A 16546-nucleotide genomic window follows, 5' to 3' on the forward strand; every position below is an offset into this window, starting at 1 on the left:
GCAGGGGATGCCTTTCTTTGAAGTGGCTCCCTGGTGTAGGACCTCAGGGCCCACTTTTTCTCATCTGGACAGGAGAGCGTAGATTTTCTCTTAGTGGTGTGCGGCGAGTGGGGGGTCGGCTGATGACCACGCCAATGGTGACTGCCTCGGAGGAGAGGTATCAGGCCAGGGTCTGAGACTGGTTGCTGTGAGCTCTCCATTAATAAAAGTTTTAGTCTCAGTTTATGGTCCTTTCTGCATTCAATTTGAGGCAGCAGGTGCACTTTTGTGATATGTAACCCCTACCCAAGCAGTGTGTACACTGTGAGTGACTGTCACTCATAGGGATGGCCTCACAACATGAGTGGCACCTCTTGGATCCGGGCATAACCCAGAGAAGGTAGAACTCCCTGGTAGGGAAGGGCATAGAAAAAGGGAAACCTTCACTAATCTAAAGACTAACAGGGAGGAAAGAACAAAGGGGAAAAAATTTAAAGGGGGAAGAAAGAAATTAAATAAAATGGCTAAAAACTACAACGCTACAACGGAAACACTACTGTTCTAAAGGTACTACAGAGGTCTTAAGGGCTCTGCTCAGGATTCCGTCCCAGACCAAGGGTGGTTGAGAAGGAACTGAGGGCGGTTGGACCACACAGTGCTATACAGATGCTGCTCACAGCGTGACATGGGGAGAAGCGCACGTGCAGCCCAACAGGCATTGCTATCAAAGATCTCCAATCCCGGGCATAGGGACTCTACCGCACCTACAGTGGAGCACCCATAGGGACACTACTCGAAGAAGAACAGCTAGTATCCATTTCTTTAAAGTTGTCTACCCTCAGAAGAAAAAAATAAAATATATACTCAACAACAGTAGATACAGAACACTATGTGACTAAGTACACAGTATATTAAGGAAGACAATCTACTTCTTGATTAGCATGTAAGCTGCCAAGAAGAATCCCTGACCTACCAGAAAGCAGTGTTTATTACATTTATTGTATTTGATAAAAAAGAGAGACTGAAAGAAACAGCTAGAGAATTATGTATAATATAGTCAGCAATGGACAAGCTCCCCATACATCTCTGCCAATGCACCTCAGTAGTGAGCTGACACATGCCAACATCTATTGATTTTTATCATTCTGTGAACGGCAAGCTTCAGTGCTGAAATTCCAGTGAATTAACCAGTGTAATAATCTTGAGCTGAACTACATTTAAGTTACTACAGTTCAGATATGGACAAAATTTGGTAATTCTGGATTTGGACAGAATGATTTTTTTTAAATGTCCATCCAGCTGTATAATTTGTCCTGGTGTATCTCTTAAATATATAATGTTTTGCTATATTAGAAATGTGGAGAGAGACGATATTCAGCCAAGTAAAACTGAGATGAAAGGAAAAACAAAAAAAGTCAAAGTGTCACAAAATTGTATTGGAATCAAAATTCTGCCCTCTTATTCTTCTCTAATAACACAGTTTTGACTTCCAAAACAAGTTGATTCTATTTGAAAAGGCTCTCTCTCACATGCATCTTTTTACGACATGTTTAGTCTACCTCTCACCTAATACAGGAACCAAAAAGGTACAGTACATATAAATATTAGCTCATCTGATCAAGAAGACATGTTGGAAAAGTATTAAATTTCCCAGTTTAAAGATACTGTTCAGTTAAACTCAGATTGCTGAAATCTAGTCTAAAAATGCTGGGAATTCTTAGCCTAGGTCTGTAAAAGTGAGAATCAATGCCTGGATGTTTTACCTGTTTTCCCAGTTGGCGGGCACAAATTGGACACGGTTCTGGATTAACTCCTCCAGTGGTTTTATCCTGAGACTATAAAGCATAAAAAAGCATAACAAAAGTTAATTGAAAAACAAAATTGAGTTACTCTACATTTCAGATAATTAATTTGGCAACTTATCACAGTTCATTCTGAACTGATTTTAAAATTGCTTTTAAAGTTGCCAAAATGTCTAACAATTGTTAAGAGAAATAAAGCAACTTCTTTTCCCCATGAATTACAGGAAGATAATCTGGTTTAGGGTCATTAAATGATAACACTGCTGTTTATGTCACTGAACTTTAAGTTGCACCTGTATTTCTACTAGAGTAATTTAGAAAATTTTAGTCAATGTTCCACTGAAGACAGAATATTGTAGGAATTTTGCTCCACAACCTCTATTTTTTAAACCAGCTTTAATTTCTATTATAAAAGCACTGTTAGACCAGCCAAAGATATCCTCAACAGGCTAAACATTCAAACACCTTTAAAAGATGTTTTCTTATATAATATAATATTTAATGCAATGCTCTGTTGACACACTAGGAAGGAAGTGAGACAGCAGAAAGCTCTTTGGTTTTTGAAAGTTTGAAATAGGAGTCTGATATTATAACATGTTTTCCGTCTGCTTGGATATGTAGAATTTTTACCTTTTGTTTGTGCTAGTTTGCATTGTCCAAATTGCTCGGAAGGTCAGTTGGAAGAAATAGGCAGGGTAGAGTTGATAAAAAGCTACGTTTATACAAAAGCTAACCTGCATTAGGCAATCTTCTGTCTTAAAGACATTGTACAATTATCCCTAAGCATATTGGGTACAATTCTGACCCATCTTTATTAGAACACCTCCTCCATTAAGTAACTGATTTGTTTTGGTTGTTTAAAATAGGTTTCACTATATTATAAACATTTGGGTATTCCTTGGGTATTCCAGTCTAAGGGTACGTCTACACTACCCGCCGGATCGGCGGGTAGTGATCGATCCCCGATCGCTCTGCTGTCGACTCCTGTACTCCATCGCAGCAAGAGGCAGAAGCGGAGTCGACGGGGGAGCGGTGGCAGTTGACCCCACGCCGTGAGGACGCGAGGTAAGTTGACCTAAGATATGTCGACTTCAGTTACGCTATTCTTGTAGCAGAATTGCTTATCTTAGGTCGATACCCCTCCCCCTCCCCAGTGTAGACCAGGCCTAAGATATACAGCCGTATGAACAAATTAGATAGCTTTGTAAAACTGTCATGCAAATTTACCAGCCCAGATATGAAATCTACTAATCTGTTCATTATTATTATGACTGATGATAGTGGAAAAAAAACTAAAGATGTTTTACTCACCCATTTAAACTGGAAAATTTTACACCTACTAAACAATGTCTGATTTTTCAGAACTGCTTTGCATCTGCAGCTCCCAATGATTTCAGTGACAATTGCTGGTGCTCAACACCACTGAAAATCAGGCTATATACCTTTAAAGCAGACTAAATTATCTATGCAAAATAATCACACTTTAAAAAAGAGAATCTTTTACTCTGAATTGCTCTACATGGTCCTGTTCTTTCCCTTATATATTTACATCTCCCCCTCTATTTACATCTTCGTTTGCACTATTTAGAAAGCCCAAAATTGTTTTCTCAACTCATCCACTCCAACATTCAAACAATGGACTCTGTAGCCAAAAATAAAATCAGCAGTAGTTAAAAGCCAAATTATAGTGATACTGAAAAAATTAGTTACATTAAATTATGAACACCACCCTCACACACACTTTTAAACTCTTCATGAATACTGAATGAGAGTTGGCTGGTAATCTCTGAAACAGTTAAAATTTAACTATAAAGTTTGTGCGTCAAGTGTACAAAATCCCCCTATTTTTTCTACATACGTTTTCAAAGTTAAATCATAATCACATCTATACCTGAATAATTTGATATGTAGAAAATGGAGAGCTAGGCATCACAAAAAGCTTTGAAGTAATTCATAACTACTCAGGCAAATGCACTAATTTTGGCTGTGCAGTTAGATTAATAATGTAGAAGATGTAACTGAAAGCTTAAATACACTACCACAGCCATAGATTACCTGTTTAGGACTTTTATTAAGTGTGGTATGTGGGGGGTCCCAGGAAGTGAAAGAGAAAGAAGACACCTGGAAAGAGAGAGATTCGCCACAGGGATAGCTAGCAAGAATGGGCAGAGGTCAGGGATTTGGAACAATCAAATTTTTGAATTGCTCCGCTCCGGCTCCACTCCAGCTCCGGGCAAAAACCTACTGGTCCATGCTCCAGCTCCGGGCTCCGCACCAAAGCCCTGGCAGAGGTAGCTAGGAAATCAGTACCAGCAGACTGACTTATATACCTGCTGTATTGGTAGAATAGGTTATATCAACAAGACAAGAACCTATTGCTTAAATCAGCCTCTGTACCAGATGACTGGAGGATATCTCATGTAACGTCGATTTTTCAAAAAGGCTCCAGAGGCGATATACACAATTACAGGCCAGTAAGCGTAACTTCAGTACCAGAAAAATTGGTTGAAACTAGAGTAAAGAACAAAATTATCAGACACACAGATAAACACGATATGTTGGGGGAAGAGTCAACACGGCTTTTGTAAAGGGAAAAAATGCCTTACCAATCTATTAGAATTCTTTGAGGGGGTGTCAACAAGCATGGGTACAAGGGTGATCCAGTATATACAGGGTATCTGGGCTTTCAGAAAGCATTTGACAAAGTTCCTCATCAAAGTCTCTTAAGCAAAGTAAGCAGTCAGGGGAGAGGGAAGGTTCTCTCATGGATCAGCAACTTGTTAAAAGATAGGAAACAAAGGGTATGAATAAATGGTCATTTTTCACTTTGGAAAGATGTGAATAGCAAGGTCACCCAAGGATCTGTACGGGGACCTGTGCTGCTCAACATATTCATAAATGGTCTGGAAAAGGGGATGAGCAGAAAGGTGGTAAAATTTGCAGACGATACAAAATTACTCAAGATAGTTAGGTCCAAAGCTACCTGTAAAGAATTACAAAGGGATCTCACTAAACTGGATGACTGGACAAGATGACAGATGAAATTCAGTTTTGATAAATGTAAAGTAATGAACATAGGAAAAAATAATCCCAACTTTACATACAAAATGGAGTCTAAATTAGCTGTTACCACTCAAGAAAGAGATATTAGAGTCACTGTGGATAGTTCTCTGAAAATATCCACTCAATGTGCAGTGGCAGTTAAAAAAAGCTAACAGAATGTTAGGAACCGTTAGGAAAGGGATAGATAAAATAGAAAATATCATAAAGACACTATATAAATCCATGGTATGCCCACACCTTCAATGCCATGTGCAGTTCTGGTCGCCCCATTTCAAAAAAGATATACTAAAATTGGAAAAGGTACAGAGAAGGGCAACAAAAATGATTAGGGTATGGAAAAGCTTCCATATGAGTAGAGATTAAAAAGACTGGGACTATTCAATTTAGCAAACAGATGACTAAGGCAGGGATGCTGGAACAATTTGTACAGTGTTGGTGCTGAGACTCATTGAATCAAACTGTAAACCCTGTATATAATGGAAACCACTGCAAGCCATGGGGTGCAGCAGCACCCCCAACAACCCTAGTTACAGCACCTATGCACTAAAGGGGGTATGAAAGAAGTCTATAAAACCATAAATGCTATGGAGAAAATGAACAGGAAAATGTTATTTATCCCTTCACATAACAGAAGAACTAGAGGTCACTTGATGCAATTAACAGGTAGCAGGTTTAAAACAAACAAAGGGAAGTACTTCTTCATACAATGCACAGTCAATCTGTGGAATTCATTGCCAACGGATGTTGTGAAGGCCAGAAACATAACTGGGTTCAAAAAAGAATTAGTTAAGTTCACACAGGATAGGTCCTTCAATGGCTATTAGCCAAGATGATCAGGGATGCAACCCCATGCTCTGGGAAGCCCAAAACTTCTATCTGTCAGAAGCTAGACTGGATGATGGAATGGATCACTCGAAATTTCCCTGCTCTCTTTATTCCCTGGCATGGGCCACCATCAGAAGACAGGACACTGGGCTAGATCAACCATTGGTCTGACCCAGTATGACCTTTTTTATGTTCCTACCCAACATTGATTTGAATCTAGTACCACAACAGAAACTACTTAAGACTAAAGCAAGTTCTGTATATTTGTTAATACATAGTCTCAGCACACTGTAGTCTCTCTTTGGGAGATCATGAAAACATTAAAAAGTCTTCATTCTATATTACACCTTCAATTTCCATATTAAAGCTTCATAATTCCAAATATACTTGATAATGCTTATGTGAACATTTTCACTTATTTGAATAATATGGTTCAATAATATAATATATATTTAGTTCAAGATCTGCATGAAAAGCAATTAGTGTACATGCTCAGCAAATGCTTTTTAAAAATTGTATCCACACAATTCTAGCAAGAATTATTGTAAAAATGTTTTTTATAATGAAAAAACATTGACGGACTCCTCCTGTCCATTAGGGCAATAGAGGGTGCTACTATATTGTAACATCGAACAAGGAACTGTATACCTTACCTTCTCCAAATTAGTAAGATATAGGAGCTGGCCTAGTTTCTTCTGAAGCTGTGATTTGGCAACTGCCTTGTCATTCAAAAGTTTCACTCGATTTTGTTCTACCTGCAAAAACAGCATTTCTTAAGTGTATGTACACATCACAGGGTGTTGTCTGATAAGTTTCAGATTAAAGCTTAAAAGGATCATTAAAATACTTGTAAAGTAGATAATTTTGGGGAGGGGGAAATTAAACTATGCATTTAAACTTTTGAGACACAAGACAGTTAATTTCTTCATTTTAAAATTTCTCCAGGGTAGCAACTGAATGTTCATTCTCTCTCTTTTGGTATGGGTGAGACAGGCGATAAATACAACTTAATTTAGTTGTCATTTGCTTCACTTTCATTGCAAGCAACAGAAATTTTACACACCAAACTATTAACCTTTATCACCAAACCTCTGTAAAGTGAAATATTTGTACTATTTATTTTATTTAGAACATAAATGATCCTCTGGTCTATTGCTGGCATTACAAATGACTTGTGAACCTGAACAAGAATTTTTAAAATTTAATTTAAATGTTCACTATCTATGTTGTTTTACTTAATCTCTTTGCCCTTCTTTTAGTCTGTTCAATGACAAGAGATATCACACTCACTTTGGTTTCTAGTCAATTTCGTTTTCTACTTGTTATGTATTAGCACAAGCTTGCACTACTGGAGTAGTAAGGCTGAAGAACAATTAAGAAGTGGTTTTCTTTCAATTTTGAGAACACATTTCTAATAAATATTAGATTTTGTAAAACTTTTGTTTTTTAATAAAACCTAAATTTTGGATTTCAATTGCCTGATAACATCCCTTTAAAACAGGTCTGAAAAATCCACTGAAGGAAGAACAGAGCATCAGAAACATACCACCCGCAGCAGCCAGAAAGCTGAGAGAAGGAGCAGAGCAGTGGAGACACACATGCACGTATCACAGTAGCCAGGAGACTGAGGTACACGTAAAAGTAGCAGAGTACCCTCACCCACATAGTAACAATGAAGCTTTAGGAGATGAGGGAAGGTCAGAGAAAGATGCATTAGGGCTAATATATTTTTATACTTTTATGAGGCAACCTTAAAATACCAGTCCCTTTCTCTCTTGAAAAACACAACTGCCCCTTTTTAAACTCAAATATTTTACCTCATGTGGTTCTATGATGTGAAGAACAGGGGGGCTAGGTTTTGGCTCATCAGGATGACGCACTCGGAGCCGTTCTGTAGCCATAGCAAGTTCATCGATAGCAGACACATGATCCCTCAGTACCATCCAATATTCATGAAGTAACTACAGGAAAAAACAAAATGAATTAGTAACAGAACTATGGGTTGAGTCTCCTGTAGACTGCTGCTTCTTATTATAAGCGGTACACTCTTAACATAGACCTGAATCTTTTGAGAGAAGATTTTCACAATAATCTGGCCACAACAACTTTTTCTGAACAGAAAACTGTACAGGAGCATAGGCATAAACTGCTCTTTTCCACCAACTCTTTATGTGTGGCTATGAACGAACTTAATGGACTTTTCACCTCTTTCTCCCCGACACAATTTCTCCAATGAAATATAACTACAAAAATCTATGTAACCAAAAATGTAGAGGTCAGCTGCCTCTGCTTGATTAAGCATACTCTCTGAATAAAATGAGGGAAAATGAGAAAACTAGTAGCAATATTTGCAAAGCATAAAGTAGTAAAGCACAGTTTCTTACGGCAGGTCTTCACTACGGGGGGGGGGGGGGGGGGGTCGATTTAAGATACGCAAATTCAGCTACGCGAATAGCTCCCAGTCGACGGCGCTTACTCCCACCTCCGCTGGTGGAGTAAGAGCGTCGATTCGGGGATCGATTGTCGCATCCCGACGAGACGCGATAATTCGATCCCCGGGAGATCGATTTCTACTCGCCGATTCAGGTGGGTAGTGTAGACCTAGCCTCAGATGAAGCATGAAGTATTTTGTTCACTTGAGTGACAATACCATTTTTAAAAAAATGCTGATATGCAAAATTTGACCATTCTAGATAACAGAGAAACGGAAAAGGGTAAGAGAAAAAGACACAGTCACTGGGTTGTATTAGCCTGAGGAACAGCAAGTATTTCAAATGTTAGTTACCTATTTTAAATATTTATAGAAAACCAGCATATTGCAAATTGTCACACTTCCTGGTGTTCTCTCAAATCCCTAATTGATTATATTGTGACAAATTTAGTTATTTTATTCCTAAACCTTTTTGTTCTATGCATCTTTCCTCAACTTTTAATGATTTTATTCAAGAGTCCCTCTATGACATTGTTGAGATCCAAGGAACTACCCCCCAATTTTTTCTGTTAAGATTCCTACCTTCATATATGACATTTGGCCTTGAGAGAACACTGGTTTGCTACTGTAAGGATGTTCCTGAATGCTGGCCTGCTGGCACTGTTTTGTTTTTTGTTTCTAAATAAAAAAAAGCACTGAAGCATTAATTTTGAAGCCCACACCTTAACACCTACAAATACAGAATTACTCTGCATGTAAACTAGCATAAAGTTAGACAAATAGGTCACATTTTGAGGTTATTTCAACAAACAAGGAAAACAAGGGTGGCACCAGCCTCTTCCCAGTAGGGGGCTGAGGTGGGCCTTAGCCCCACCTCGCCATAAGGCCCTGCCCCTCTCCTTGGCCCTGCCTCTTCTCCTCCTCTCCCCCTGGTCAGGCGGGAAGCTGGCACCGGGCAGTGGTAAGAGCTGCCCAGGAAACATGGGCCGCTGTGGGAACCCTGGCCCTTCCACCTGCCTGGGGTGGCACACCCCAGAGGGTGGGGACACGAGCCGGGGGCTGCTTTCAGGCACCCTGTCTCCCGACCCAGGCTTACTCCAGTGCTATTGCTGAAGGTGGGCCCACAGCAAGCAGTTGCCCCTCTCTCTGCTCTGCCTTCAGAGCTGGGTGGCCAGAGAGCGGCAGCTGCCACAGGGTGGCTACTGGGGGGAGGCCCTCAGGAAAGTTTTGGGGTGGCTATAGTTCCTACAAGCCCTCCCCAGTCCCACCCCGAAGGAAAATAAAACCAAAACAGCTTTTAAAAATAGGTAAAACACCAGGAAAGACAGCTTATAAGCCCGTTCATTGACAATTCAGATGCTTCCTTGGATCATGTCACTAATACACTTTATTTCCAGTCACAGAGAATGCCACCAGCAAAGTCTTCGCTCATGAATCCCCCGGCTATCATCAAGTATATGTACGGAATGTTCATCTCTGCATACAGTTTTAGCAGAGTAGTTGCACAAAAGCTGTGCAATTACCATTCACTAATAGAAACGGGACACTGTAGAATTGTCCCACCTCCGGTCAGACAGCCCCTGCGCTGTTGAGGAGGATGAAAGGCCCAGGGAATCAGAGCAGTCTACAGGAGCAGAGGGAAACCTTCCCATAGTTGGGACCCTCCTTCCAGATGGTGTTGGGGTATCCTCTCGCACTGAGGTTACCTCTCTGGGGGAGGGAACTCCAGTTACTAGGAAAAGGCAGGTGTTAGTAATGGGAGATTCGATCATTAGAAACAGATAGCTGGGTTTGTGATGACCGGGAGAACCGTATGGTGACTTGCCTGCCTGGTGCGAAGGTTGTGGATCTCTCGAGGCGTCTAGACAGACTTATGTGTAGTGCTGGGGAGGAGCCGGTGGTCGTGGTACATGTAGGTACCAATGACATAGGGAAGGGTAGGAGAGACGTCCAGGAGGCCAAATTTAGGCTGCTAGGGAAGAGACTGAAATCCAGGACCTCTATGGTGGCATTCTCAGAAATGCTCCCAGTTCCACACACAGGGCCAGGTAGGCAGGCAGAGCTTCAGAGTCTCAATACGTGGATGAGACGATGGTGTAGAGAGGAGAGGTTTAGATTCATTAGGAACTGGGGAAATTTTTGGGATGGGGGGAGCCTATACAGGAGAGATGGGCTCCACCTAAACCAAAGTGGAACCAGACTGCTGGCACTAAACATTAAAAAGGTTGTAGAGCAGTTTTTGAACTAGAAGATGGGGGAAAGCCGACTGCTGCAGAGGAGCACGTGGATCGGACAGAGAATTCTCTTAGGGGAGAGTCTAATGATAGAGATTTTCTAGGTTCTAGTCAGGAACAGGAGGATGGAAGAGGATAATGTAAAGGCCAGATCAGATGAGAAACATTCACATAAAGAATCTGACACATCAGAAAAGGGTAGACAAATAAACAGTGACAAGTTTTTAAAGTTCTTATACACAAATGCTAGAAGTCTAAATAATAAGATGGGTGAACTAGAGTGCCTCGTGATAAAGGAGGATATTGATAAAATAGGCATCACAGAAACCTGGTGGACTGAGGACAATAAATGGGACACAATCGTTCTGGGGTACAAAATATATCGGAAGGACAGAACAGGTCGTGCTGGAGGGAGGGGGGGGAGTGGCACTATATGTGAAAGAAAATGTAGAATCAAATGGAGTAAAAATCCTAAGTGAATCCACATGTTCCATAGAATCTCTATGGATAGTAATTTCATGCTCTAATAAGAATATAACATTAGGGATCTATTATCGACCACCTGACCAGGACAGTGATAGTGATGATGAAATGCTAAGGAAAATTAGAGAGGCTATCAAAATTAAGAACTCAGTAATAGTGGGGGATTTCAATTATCCCCATATTGACTGGGAACATGTCACCTCAGGACGAAATGCAAAGACAAAATTTCTAGATACTTTAAATGACTGCTTCTTGGAGCAGCTGGTACGGGAACCCACAAGGGGAGAGGCAACTCTAGATTTAGTCCTGAGTGGAGCGCAGGAGCTGGTCCAAGAGGTAATAATAACAGGACCGCTTGGAAATAGTGACCATAATATAATAACATTTAACATCCCTGTCGTGGGAAGAACATCTCAACAGCCCAACACTGTGGCATTTAATTTCAAAAAGGGGAACTATGCAAAAATGAGGGGGTTAGTTAAACAGAAATTAAAAGGTACAGTGACTAAAGTGAAATCCCTGTAAGCTGCATGGGTGCTTTTTAAAGACACCATAATAGAGGCCCAACTTCAATGTATACCCCAAATTAAGAAACACGGTAAAAAAACTAAAAAAGAGCCACCGTGGCTTAACAACCATGTAAAAGAAGCAGTAAGAGATAAAAAGACTTCCTTTAAAAAGTGGAAGTCAAATCCTAGCGAGGTAAATAGAAAGGAGCATAAACACTGCCAAATTAAGTATAAAAATGTAATAAGAAAAGCCAAAGAGGAGTTTGAAGAACAGCTAGCCAAAAACTCCAAAGGTAATAACAAAATGTTTTTTAAGTACATCAGAAGCAGGAAGCCTGCTAAACAACTAGTGAGGCCCCTTGATGATCGAGATACAAAAGGAGCACTTAAAGACGATGAAGTCATTGCGGAAAAACTAAACGAATTCTTTGCTTCAGTCTTCACGGCTGAGGATGTTAGGGAGATTCCCAAACCTGAGCCGGCTTTTGTAGGTGACAAATCTGAGGAACTGTCACAGATTGAAGTGTCATGAGAGGAGGTTTTGGAATTAATTGATAAACTTAACATTAACAAGTCACCGGGACCAGATGGCATTCACCCAAGAGTTCTGAAAGAACTCAAATGTGAAATTGCCGAACTATTAACTAGGGTTTGTAACCTATCTTTTAAATCGGCTTCTGTACCCAATGACTAGAAGATAGAATCATAGAATATCATGGTTGGAAGGGACCTCAGGAGGTCATCTAGTCCAACCCCCTGCTCAAAGCAGGACCAATTCCCAACTACATCATCCCAGCCAGGGCTTTGTCAAGCCTGACCTTAAAAACCTCTAAGGAAGGAGATTCCACCACCTACATAGGTAACCCATTCCAGTGCTTCACCACCCTCCTAGTGAAAAAGTTTTTCCTAATATCCAACCTAAACCTCCCCCACTGCAACTTGAGACCATTACTCCTTGTTCTGTCATCAGGTACCACTGAGAACAGTCTAGATCCATCCTCTTTGGAACCCCCTTTCAGGTAGTTGAAAGCAGCTATCAAATCCCCCCTCATTCTTCTCTTCTGCAGACTAAACAATCCCAGTTCCCTCAGCCTCTCCTCATAAGTCATGTGCTCCAGCCCCCTAATCATTTTTGTTGCCAATGATAGCAACAAATAATAGCTAATGTAACGCCAATATTTAAAAAGGGCTTTAGAGGTGATCCCGGCAATTACAGACCAGTAAGTCTAACGTCGGTACCAGGCAAATTAGTCGAAACAATAGTAAAGAATACAATTGTCAGACACATAGAAGAACATAAATTGTTGGGCAAAAGTCAACATGGTTTCTCTAAAGGGAAATCGTGTCTTATTAATCTATTAGAGTTCTTTGAAGGGGTCAACAAACATGTGGACAAGGGGGATCCAGTGGACATAGTGTACTTAGATTTCCAGAAAGCCTTTGACAAGGTCCCTCACCAAAGGCTCTTAAGTAAAGTAAGTTGTCATGTGATAAAAGGAAAGGTCCTTTCATGAATTGAGAACTGGTTAAAAGACAGGGAACAAAGGGTAGGAATTAATGGTAAATTCTCAGAATGGAGAGGGGTAACTAGTGGTGTCCCCAAGGGTCAGTCCTAGGACCAATCCTATTCAACTTATTCATAAATGATCTGGAGAAAGGGATAAAAAGTGAGGTGGCAAAGTTTGCAGATGATACTAAACTGCTCAAGATAGTTAAGACCAAAGCAGACTGTGAAGAACTTCAAAAAGATCTCACAAAACTAAGTGACTGGGCAACAAAATGGCAAATGAAATTTAATGTGGATAAATGTAAAGTAATGCACACATTGGAAAAAATAACCAACTATACATACAATATGATGGGGGCTAATTTAGCTACAACAAATCAGGAAAAAGATCTTGGAGTCATCGTGGATAGTTCTCTGAAGATGTCCACGCAGTGTGCAGAGGCAGTCAAAAAAGCAAACAGGGGATAGAGAATAAGACGGAGAATATATTATTGCCCTTATATAAATCAATGGTACGCCCACATCTTGAATACTGCGTACAGATGTGGTCTCCTCATCTCAAAAAAGATATACTGGCACTAGAAAAGGTTCAGAGAAGGGCACCTAAAATGATTAGGGGTTTGGAGAGGGTCCCATATGAGGAGAGATTAAAGAGCCTAGGACTTTTCAGCTTGGAAACGAGGAGACTAAAGGGGGATATGATAGAGGTATATAAAATTATGAGTGATGTGGAGAAAGTAGATAAGGAAAAGTTATTTACTTATTCCCATAATAAAAGAACTAGGGGTCACCAAATGAAACTAATAGGCAGCAGGTTTAAAACAAATAAAAGGAAGTTCTTCTTCACACAGCGCACAGTCAACTTGTGGAACTCCTTACCTGAGGAGGTTGTGAAGGCTAAAACTATAACAGTGTTTAAAAGAGAACTGGGTAAATTCATGGAGGTTAAGTCCATTAATGGCTATTAGCCACGATGGGTAAGGAATGGTGTCCCTAGCCTCTGTTTGTCAGAGGGTGGAGATGGATGGCAGGAGAGAGATCACTTGATCATTACCTGTTAGGTTCACTCCCTCTGGGGCACCTGGCATTGGCCACTGTCGGTAGACAGGATACTGGGCTAGATGGACCTTTGGTCTGACCCAGTACGGCCGTTCTTATGTTCTTATGTAAAAGCATGCAGTTACTTTGGCTTTCTTCTCTAAGTGAGTGTTTAAGCAAGTTAAGTGTTTTGTCCACACTGGGCAAGTCTTCACAATTTTAAATAAAGCTGTCAAGCCAATCTGTGTGATTAGAAAAGAAACACGTACATTTCCCATTCCATCCTTGTCTGCAAAGAACTGGCATTGACAAAACATCTACATTTATACAGCGTAAACAATGAATCCTAGAGCAAACTGACATTATCTGTCCTTTGCTTAAATGCAGCAGTTATATTTCAGAGTAGGGTCAAAGAAGGTCTGTTGAGATCATTAACTGAAAAGTTACTTCTAGATACATGAGGGCTACAATACATGTAGCAGTGCTCTCCCAGCTCAAAGTGGTTTTGAGTAGCACAGTCAATTGAATCAATGTTGCCAGGGCAGGCCAGATGGAGTCACAAATGTACTATTTGCATTGTCATTGGCAATATTAGCCCTCCTTCTGCCTCCCAAAGCAATAGAACATGAAGATACTATTTGTTCTCACAGCAGAAGAAATGCACTAATGCCACAAATGAGTGGCTCATGTCAGGAATATAGTCCTCTCTGTGCCAACTGCACTAAATTCTGCACATATAATAGTGAAGCATGAAAAAGAACTATTACCAACATTTTCAAATCAATTAATAAAAGTGGCCTGATTTTCAGAGAACATGTGGGATTTACAGAGTGCTCAGTATCTCTGAAAATCAGGTGCTTAAATATTGTTTTAGATGCCTGAGAGCTTGTGTACAGTTTCTGCAGTGTTACAGAGTAAGATGGCTCTCTGAAGTAGTCGTGAGTTCAGTCTCACCTGTGATGGGAACATGTGACTAGGAACCAGTCCTGCTGGGGAATATAAGGGCAGCCTGGCTTCAGTCAGTGAGAATTTGGGGAGCATGCTGGGAAGAAGTGGGTGAAAATTCTCCAGAACTATAAGACAAAAGGCCTGGGAGAGAGACCAACAGGAAGCAGGAGTCTGCTGAAAGAGAAGCTCCAGCTAAGGGGGCTGCAAAGGAGTCATCTTCTTAGAGTATACGCAACGTGCCACATGACCAGGATTCATCACCAAATTTGGTCCACTGGTTGGATCCTTAGCTTCCTTGGCCTGGGTCAGGTACTGACGGAAAGTGCGATCCATGCCCCCCTGCAAAGCAGTGAACCTCGTGGGAGGATTATAAGGAAGGTGTGATGTTCTGCTCAGGACACCCAGAACTTTAAGCCACTGGGTTACCCCTCTGCCTCAGCAAGTGAGAGCTCTGCTGCTGTTAAGCTGTGTATCAGCTCCCTGACACTCCAGCCCGTCGATCTTACCAGCAAATTCCTTGAGACTTTGCCAGTCTAAAACTTGCCTTGCAGGTAACAATAAGTGAATCCCAGTTCCTGAGTTCCCCCAAGATGTCTCTCTGCAGTGTCCAGTCAATCTCCCTGTGATACTCAAAACAGTGTGCATACTAGCTGAAGACTTACATTTTAACACAGAGCACTGAGATGGGTTTGTAATAAAACAAGAATAAGCTTATTAATGAAGAACAGAGATTTAAGTGATACTAAGCCAGAGAAAGAGACAGGTATGGTTAACAAAACATGCTTTCTAGTGACTAAAACTTAATTTTAGAAAATTACAATTGTTGCCTAAGCAGTTTTCTTATTTACATCCAGTTACCAGCATCTCTATCCCTCCAACCTAGGGGATCAAACTTTCACAGGCTCAGAGGGTGCTGTACCCTATGTTGCCTACATGACGGATCACTAAAATGTCTTTATGCTCCCCTTATATTACCCAAAGTCCGTTGTCTCTGCCGTAAGAGCCAAGGAGGCTTCCTGGGGGGCAGATTCTGACCCCTCGGCGAGCTCACTAAGCTCCTTCCTCCATTGCTTGTAACTTTGTCTACCTTACATGTAAATATACCTTCATTGTCTGTAATCAAGCCAGTCAGACAGGGGAATCCACATCCATAGGCTCAATGTGCACACTGCGTCCCAAGCACATTTTAGGAACATATTTCCAGCACACACATATAAAAGTCTTTGTACACAACCCGTACACACACCATGCAATGATTTTCAGGACCAGCATGTCACCAGTTTAGATATGATACCTTACATGACACCATTTAGATACATATTATGACAACATTGTGTTGGGGGTAATGAGTGGGTCAGGCGTGACATGTGTTACAGTATAGTTACCCTTTGCCAGTGGGCATGAAGGGGCTCCCAGAGTCACAGAAGGTGAAGCTGTGGTAAACAATTTTTTGAGTCTAGAGGGAGGGCTAAATGTATGCTGAAGCTTGTTATAAACAAAAAGGACTAAATGAGCCCAGGGGCGAGGGCTGTATGGTTTTGTTATTTTAAAATAATAAATTATCCCCAAAAGGGGAACAGTACTGTGAAAACACCAGGTGTGGTGGTTTGATTGATATGAGACAGAAGGTAAATTGAGGCAATGGATGGGCCAGACATCTGATTTGGTGACCCCTACTAAATACAGAACTAAATCAGGAAAACCAGATTAACTGGTTTAGTCTGCAA

General features: G+C 40.8%; 1 protein-coding gene across 1 annotated transcript in view; it reads right to left on the reverse strand.

The window, feature by feature from the left end:
- SHPRH (SNF2 histone linker PHD RING helicase) overlaps positions 1–16546 on the reverse strand; it is a 138714-nt gene that overhangs the window by 31371 nt on the left and 90797 nt on the right. The window contains exons 22-24 of the mRNA XM_065400525.1: positions 7487–7630; positions 6323–6424; positions 1743–1814 (exon numbers count right to left, since the gene is read on the reverse strand). Of these exons, the coding sequence (XP_065256597.1) occupies positions 1743–1814; positions 6323–6424; positions 7487–7630 (318 nt within the window). The remainder of the gene's footprint in view (positions 1–1742; positions 1815–6322; positions 6425–7486; positions 7631–16546) is intronic.

Source organism: Emys orbicularis, chromosome 3 (assembly GCF_028017835.1).
Source record: "Emys orbicularis isolate rEmyOrb1 chromosome 3, rEmyOrb1.hap1, whole genome shotgun sequence".
NCBI lineage: Eukaryota > Metazoa > Chordata > Testudines > Emydidae > Emys > Emys orbicularis.